General features: G+C 34.8%; 1 protein-coding gene across 1 annotated transcript; it reads left to right on the top strand.

Annotated features, from left to right (window-relative positions):
- Positions 1 to 3,144: 3,144 nt before the first annotated feature.
- Positions 3,145 to 7,443, top strand: LOC128647308 (potassium voltage-gated channel subfamily V member 2-like). The gene is made up of 2 exons (XM_053700091.1): positions 3,145 to 4,398; positions 7,168 to 7,443. The coding sequence occupies exons 1-2, from the start codon at positions 3,145 to 3,147 to the stop codon at positions 7,441 to 7,443; spliced, it is 1,530 nt and encodes a 509-aa protein (XP_053556066.1).
- Positions 7,444 to 8,746: the final 1,303 nt, after the last annotated feature.

The following is an 8,746-nucleotide window of genomic DNA, read 5'->3' as shown; positions in this document are numbered from 1 at the left end:
ACACAACCATTAGAGGAAGCCGAATTAATCTTCGATCAGGTAAATAGAGCAGGAAATGCAGGCAGAGGAGCAGTGCTATGCTTACCATAATGCAAAGGTAAGTATTTTAAAAAATAAGCATCATTGTAAACTTTAATTAATTAAAGTGCCCCTGTTTTTAAGATAATTTTTTGATACTGGGCTTTAATTGGTTAAAGTTTACAATCACTTTAAGAAGTATGCTGCCAGCTATTTTGATGTTTTATTAGCTTAAAAAATAGTGAAAAGTGCTTATTGAAAGCTTACGTGTATTCTAAAGATGAGGTTTGCTTTATTAAAGCACACTCTTCTTTTGATACTTTGCCTGCTATTTGTTTCACTGTTGTCCTGGATTATTCCTATTTGACCATGCATGTGAGAAAGAATAAAGAGAATTTACCTATTGTTTCTAGTAAGTGCTTTTCTATTTAGTACTTACTGTTGTTTTGAAGATATAGCACCATTTTGGGTCTCCATCGCTCTGAGTTGTAGTTAAGGTTTTTCAAGACGTCCATGGAAGTGAAGTGCTGCCCTACATTAATATTAATAAACCTGTACTCAGAAGAAGTAGCCTCTCGAGTCCAATGAAATGTACATTCTTCTTTAATGCTGATGTAAATAATATTTGATTTTCACTGTTATTTTTTTTTAGATAATTTATATGATTTATTGTTATATATATACTGATATTAGTCATATTTGGTTAATGTGTGCTTTTTTCAAATGTATATATTTGTTATGGGGATTATGGTACTTTTGTTGTTTGTGATTTGTTTGTCAAAGTGCTGTGTAATGATAAATAATATTGAAATAAAGTTATAAAAATGAACAGAAGAGGGAGCTGTGGTATCATTTTATTTTGTAAATAAAAAACATGATTCATAGAATAAGAAGGGATTTTTTTAACAGCAAATGGTGCTGTTTAATGAAATAGACCATATACATTTATACAAATTTTTAGGATTTCTTTTTTTTTAAATTATTTCTGTTTGGGGCACCTGGTTTCATCTAACTATTGAACCATTCAGCCTTACAATTCCATGTGTTCAGTAAAAAACACTATATAACTGTACTTTAAGAGGTATTATTATGTTCTATCACCTAATATAAAATAATTTTAGGTATTGTTTTAATATACATTGTATTTTACCTTGATCTGCTACATAGAAGAGCTTCTGACATTGTGTGTTCCTCTGCGCAGTCAGGTAGAAAACATAATGATTGGAGCATTGATAGGCAAACAGTATCATTCAAAGGGATCCATAAGTGGAACCCACGTCCTAATAACAGATCATACTTTTAAAAGTAAGTTCAAAATTAAACTTTCGTTATTCAGATAGAACATGCAATTTTAAATAACTTTCCAATTGACTTATATTGTCTAATTTGCTTTGTTCACCAGGTTATTGACAGCTCCTGCTCGTGTGTGATTAGCAACGCAAGAGCAGGGGTCGGCGTTGCACGGGCAGTCTCTTGTGCAACGATTAAGGCAAACGGCACAATGATGCCCAGTACCGATGATCACAGACGGACAGATTCACTAATTGGGCACCTGTCTGCATATTAATAAATGGAGCCCTATGTGTTTAACTGACTATACACTACTGGTCCTGAGCGGAATAGAATAGTTTATTACCAGTTTGGAGCTTACTTTAAAGGGAAATAAACTTAATAATAAAGTAATAGAACATTTCTTGCTTGATGGAACTGTATTACCCAGTTATCCAGCAGTGGGCAGACAAGGTCACCAGCCAGGGAACCTGTTTGGCTGTATTCTTGGCTAGAAAGGTGGCATCTGCCACCCACATTTACCATTGCCTACTAAAGTGCTTGTGCAGCTCTTCCCCCTGCTCTTCCACAACCAAATGCAATTTCAAATTGCAAGATCTCTTAATATACAGCTGCAGTTTTATAAGAAGAAACCCTATGTGTTCCCAGACTAGCTATGTACTTCTAGTCCTGCTCTGAATACAGAGGCTTAGCCTATCAGCTAAGATATATGTGCATAAACTCTAATTTTCATTCTATGGCTGACTTTAACTATGTGTTTAACCACAGGGGCTTTAAACACATAGGTCTGTACAAGCATTAGTGCACATTATTGCTCTTTAAGGTTTCTTTACCTTTATGATTACCATATAATATTGAGTTACTTTTAATTGATATTCAAATCACATAATTACAAGAATACATAGATATAAATGAAAAATCTGATAATAGTATTTGAGGACAAGTTTCAATAAATTTGTAATATTCTACTAAAGTAAAAAAATATTGTTTTTACCAACATGTGAACATTCACAAAAAACTTAAACAATGGAAAACAGTAATGCTAACAGCAAAGATTTGATATGTAAAACAGACTAAAATAGGTGCTGAATTAAAAAAGCCAGAAACATTGAGAAGCTAAAATAGTGTTTTCTGATGGATCTAGAATACCTCTATTAACTTGTTCTTACAAGATGTAGAGGATTGTTTTGTGTCAGAAATGCATTTGAAAATCCTATTGTAAGGGGGTATCACAAGTTTTTCAAATGCCTTGCAATGGATTTAAATTTGAAAATCCTGCCAGAAACTTTGTATTATGAATTCTAAGGGAAAGTAATAGGGGTTTATGTAAGAAAACTTATTAGGAATTAGAATTAAACACATAATAGGTTACAGGATTTAATAAAAATAAAGGTTTCAAGGTAACTAGACATTTTCAATTTGTGTTCAAGGTTGATATTTCTATGAAATGAATGTTTTGTATGCAAGGAGTTAACGTTAATCCATCCATTCTGTGCTGTTCTTGAAGCATTAACAGAGTACTTAAGAAATCCTATTACAGTCTTAATCTAAAACCTGGCTGTCTTTAGCCTCAACAACAACAATTACTAAATCATTCTAAAAATCCTCTTTTATCCCAGAAGGAGATTATTTTAGGACAATGCACAGCAGAAGTATGTACATTAAGGTTTACACACAAGAAGAAAAGACGATGAAATATTGCACTACATGTATGTTTTTTTATATATTTTTTTATTGTTTTAATGTTCACATAATGTTTGTGGATAGAATATTGTAACAGTTTTTTTTATCAAGTATCTTTATTATTATTTTTTTTAGCATTTACTAATTTCGATAATGAAAGAGTTAGGTTTCAGGAGACCAAGCCTGTCTGCTAACCTAAAGCTTGGGCATCGGGTCCCTTCTCATGATGTTAACTACAACATTCCATTTGCACAGATGAGTGTAATTAAAAGATGGAACTCCATGGATGATAAGGTTGATCAAGAAGATATTAATTGTTCTCAACAATTAACAAAATTTAATCTTTTTTTTCTGAACCTTAATGTTGGAGGGAAGCTATTTCATATTGACTACAATGTTGCAGTTCGTTACCCAGTCACTAGAATAGGAAAGCTGGCCACTTGTGTTGATCTGGTAAAGAGGCTAGATCTTTGTGATGACTTTTCAGTGCAGAAGAATGAGTATTTCTTTGATCGAGATCCAACTGTATTCTACTATATTTTCCACTTCTACCGCAGTGGTGTTTTATGGATAACGGATGAACTCTGTCCAACAAACTTTATTGAGGAAATTGAATACTGGGGTATTCATTTAAACTATACTCAGAAATGCTGCCGTAGCCTCTTTGAAGAACATCAGGATGAATTAAAAGAACATCTTAAAATACAGAGAGATCTTGAAGCTGAGGTGGCTCGCCATGACCCTGAAAAACATTTTCAAGACAAGTGTCTTGGTGGATTTAAAAAAGAGATATGGAACCTGATGGAAAATCCATATTCATCAATTCCAGCAAAGATCATTGCAATCTTATCTAGCTTTTTTGTCTTGATATCTGTGGTGTCAATGTGTCTGAGTACAGTGGAAGAACTTCAACACATGAATATAAATGGAAAACCATACATGGAACATGTAGAATTCGGCTGTGTCGTATTTTTCACAACTGAATATCTCATGAGACTGTTTTCCACACCCGATATTAAAAGGTTTTCAAAGACTGTCCTGAACATTGTGGACCTTATAGCCATTCTACCATTTTATGTTCATATCATATTTGAGAGGTTCTCAGAAGAAGCAGATATAAATCTCCATCATAATGATATTGAAAAGATGGAAAGAGTTGGCCAAGTTGGGAAGGTGTTGAAAATTATTAGATTAATGCGTATATTTCGAATCTTAAAACTTGCTCGCCATTCAACTGGACTGAGAGCTTTTGGATTTACGATCCGTCAGTGCAAACAGCAGGTTTGCTGTTTGTTCTTGTTTATTGCTATGGGAGTTTTTACATTCTCAGCTCTAATGCATTCGGTAGAGCATGATATACCTGGGACCAATTTCACCAGCATCCCTAGTGCCTGGTGGTGGGCAGCGGTAAGCTCTGAATTGTAGTAGTCTTTTTTTTTTAAAAAAAATCTGTTTTTTAGGGGATAAAGACAGAATAAACAATCATACGTATAAAAGAACAAGAGGTAAATATTTAACTGAGCAAAGTTGTTAAAACTAGCAAATGCATGGTTGTTTGGGCATACATCATTCTCTATTAAAGGGACGTGTAAAGGTGTAAACATGTGTTATAGCATTTAAATATTGCACTGCGGCTTGCATATAGCCATGTGTATAATACATGAAAATTGTTTAAATGCATAGTTAAAAACAGCTCCAGAACAGCAATTCGCTACTGGATGGTAGCTGTACCTATCTGGTGAGCCAATGACAGCAGGCATATGTGCTTAGCCACCAATCAGCAGCTAGTTCCCAGTGGTGCATTGCTGAGCCTACCAAGATATGCTTTTTATAACAAAGGATACTAAGAAAATAAGGCAAGTTTGATAAAAGATGTTAAAACATTATATTAAAGTTTTAACATGATATGCTCTATCAGAACCATAATAGTATAAAATTGACTTTTCTGTTCCTTTAAAGGGACAGTCTACCCAAAAATTGTTATTGTTTAAAAAGATATATAATGCCTTTAATACCCATTCCCCAGCTTTGCATAATAAACATTGTTATATTAATATACTTTATAACATTTAAACCTCTAAATTTCTGCTTGTTTCTAAGCTACTAAAAAGAGCCTCTTATCACATTTTTTATTAGATTTTCACAACAGGAGACTGCTAGTTTATGTGAGCCATATAGATAATATTGTGTTCACGCCCGAGGATCTATTTAAGAGTTAGCACAACACAGTACTAAATGCAAGTCGATATATAATAAATAAAAAGTCATGTGATCAGGGGGCTGTCAGAAGAGGTTTAGATACAAGGTAATCATAGAGGTAAAAAGTGTATTAATATAACTGTGTTGGTTATGCAAAACTGGGGAACAGGTAATGGGATTGTCTATCTGTTTAAACAATAAAAATTCTATTGTAGTCTGTACCTTTAATATTAACAAATAAGGGCAAATTCCTCAGCTCTATTGGGGGGACAACAGCTAAAATGTAAAAGTAGGTTTATTCAATAAAAAAAGAAAATTGTGGCGGCATAAATAAAAAAATATTCCTTTAAGCTAATCATCAATAACCAGTAAACAGACAAAAATGATTTAACAAGGCATCATTCAGAAATTATTTTAAATAAAACGGTTGTAAAAGCTTAAAATGCATTGCTCCAGATGCTGGACCAGAATCAATATTTACAATTATAAAATGTCCCCATATCTATTAAAACCAATAAACTACCATAAATGTGCTATGTGCTTACTATACACATTTGCATTTATTGTTTCCTAAATGATAAACAAATTCATATTTTTAAAAACAATATTGTACTCTGTAAAGTTTAATGATATTTATATGTATGGTAAGTGATTTTATAACATGAATGGTGTCTTTTTATTAGTAATTCCGTGAGTAATAACTAAAATACATGGCATAATTATTGTTGTGTCAGCTTTGGGAAGTTTAATTGACAGTTATCTTATCTCTGGTGTCATTAACGTTTTAACCAAAAACAAACAATTTATTTTTTTTCTATTTAGTTTTTTAATGATAATTAAATGAATTCATTATCTAAAAGAAATATTTTTAATTCAGTAAAGGTAAATAACTAGATTAATATATATTTAAGATAGACATAACATATATATTTTAAAATAATTATGACAATTGCTTTTGATATTTATAGAAATATATGATTCAGATTTCATGTATCCAACAATATATACATTTATGTAGTTTTGTCATATTTGAAGGCCTTATAATTAAATTATTACATGCCTCTACAGTGTATAGACATAGAAGCCAATATAGTCATAATTTGTTTTTGTTTAAAACAAGCAAGAGAGAGGGGGGGGGGCTTAGAGTCTGATTCTTAAAAACTCTCCAGCATGGAGAGAAATCATCTTGTTTTACAGAACATTATATTTTAAGTAAGTGTCTCTCATTAATCTAAAGCACATTAGTGAACTCCCCTTAATCAGACACACAGTCCCTAAGGTAGAAATTGCCTTTTAAAAAGTCCCTGCGGGACATCGTAATATTGATGAGGCATCTTATAGAATATTGCCAGACCAGAGAGTTTTAGATAATTTGTCCCTAAGTAATAAGAGACTGAGGTCCTGATAATCAAAAGCTCTCCGCTCTGATGAGATTATCTAAGAAGTCCCATTAGTACTACGAGGTCCCTCAAAAACGATTTTGACAGGCAAAGTTTTATCTTTAGAGCTGTTTATCTTGCTATACAGAGTTCTGGATGTGGACAGACACTTTAAAATTGCTTTAAAATATAATGCTAAATAAAACCCCCAAGGATTTAGAGTGATCTCTGTCCATGACCACAAGTTTTTGGTCACCAGGCCTTAGAGAGAGAAAGAGAGAAAGGGAGAGTGAGTGATAGAGACAAAGAGGGAGGGAAGGAGAGGCAAAGAGAGATTGGGGGGTATTACTGAGACAGAATGAGATAGTGATAGGATGTCAGAGAGGGAGAGGCAGAAGGGATGAGAGGGAAAGAGAGGCAGAGAAAGAGTGTGGGAGAAGCAGAAGGTTTGAGAGGGGGAGAGTGTGACGGAGTAAGGGAGATGGACAGAGTAAGTGGGGAATGGGGAGAATGTAAGAGAGGAAGAAGAGAGTGTGTGTGCGAAAGACCTCTCTATATTTAATTCCCACTAATCATAGTTTCCATTATCTCTTTCCAGGTGAGCATTTCCACTGTTGGCTATGGGGATACAGTTCCTGATTCTGTTTTAGGACGGATTGTGGCATTTCTCTGCATATCTTTTGGGATCATCCTCAATGGGATGCCAATATCCATACTGTATAACAGATTCTCAGACTTCTATGCAAAGCTCAAAGCACATGAGGACACAAGTACATTGAAACTTGGGACAGAGATCAGATTTAAAGAGAGGGTGTTAAAGAAGTTAGTTACCTGTTGTGTGGAGCAGGGAAGAGAGCATGAAAGAGACCATTAAGATAATGACATGGTTCTTTGATGGAGTACCTGAATTTAATTTTGGTGTCTGTTGCTTAGACACATGTCTTTATATTTAACATCACAAGAAGTTCAGCCATTAAGTATGTATGAGTCCCTGCACCTCTCCCAGAATACCACATGTTTCATCATGTATTTCTGCTGGCCACTACCCTCTGCTTTGTTGTGTTGGTCAGTACCTGACATTTCTATTCTGTATATATCTACTACTGTGTCTGCTAACAGCTATTTTCATCTTGCTAATCAACTACTGCTGCCTACAAGTACCATTGTATCTGCTGGCCATTATGTAACTCTGACTTGGCCATATTTGCTTCTACATCCAATGGCCATTGCAGGACTCTGAACCCCTGTTGTAGCTGTTGCTTGTGTCCTTATTACTGTATCTACTGGATATTACTTGCTGTTGCTATGCCGACCATCTTCTAATACTGGGTCCTACTGCCTGTTACTTGTTCTCTAGTCTTGCTGGCCTGGTCATCCCTGTCCCTGTATTCTGTTAGCCTTTACCAGACAGTTATTCTTGGTACTTGTTTTGTTTTTGCCTTGTAGGCTCATTCAGAACTTTAGACCAGTGATTTGCAACCTTTTTTTTGCCGTGGCACACTTTTTTACATTAAAAAATCCTGTGGCACACCACCATCCCAAAATTTTACAAAATCACACATTGTAGTCTAATACAGGATATATATACAGTATATATATATATATATAACGCATAGAAACACCCAGCACTCACCAGCTAGCTCACAGCTAAGATAAAATCTTGGAGTGCAGTTCCCTTCCATGTTTTGTATTTTCTCTGGGTGAATACATCCACCTGTGCACCCCTTCTTTTTTCTCAGTCTGTTTGGCTTTGTGAGCTCACATGATGGTGTGGCTGTGTTAGGGACTCAGGCAGTGGAAAGGACCTTGACGTGGTGCCTGAGCTTTCCCATTTGGCCAGATGTGGTAACTAACCTTTTCCAGTTTTGATTTTATGTTACATGTGAGCTAGCTGGTGAGTGCTGGGTGTTTCTATGTGTTGTATTACTTTTTGTTTCTTGCACCCATTCCGGACTGGGGTTAACTGCCTGTGGCTCTGGTGACATCACAGCTTTTTTGGAGTGCTATTTAGCACCCAGGGCTGGATGTTGCTGAGTCACAGGATGTGTACCTGGTCCGGTCTTGGAGTGCAGTTCCCTTCCATGTTTTATATATATATACATGACATATTAACATTCATTCACAAACAATCATAATCATTGTCTGTGAATGAATGTCAATGTCATGGTTGTAAATGA

Source organism: Bombina bombina, chromosome 2 (assembly GCF_027579735.1).
Source record: "Bombina bombina isolate aBomBom1 chromosome 2, aBomBom1.pri, whole genome shotgun sequence".
NCBI lineage: Eukaryota > Metazoa > Chordata > Amphibia > Anura > Bombinatoridae > Bombina > Bombina bombina.
Note: the sequence above shows the minus strand (reverse complement) of the source record. Positions and strands in the feature narration are given on the sequence as shown.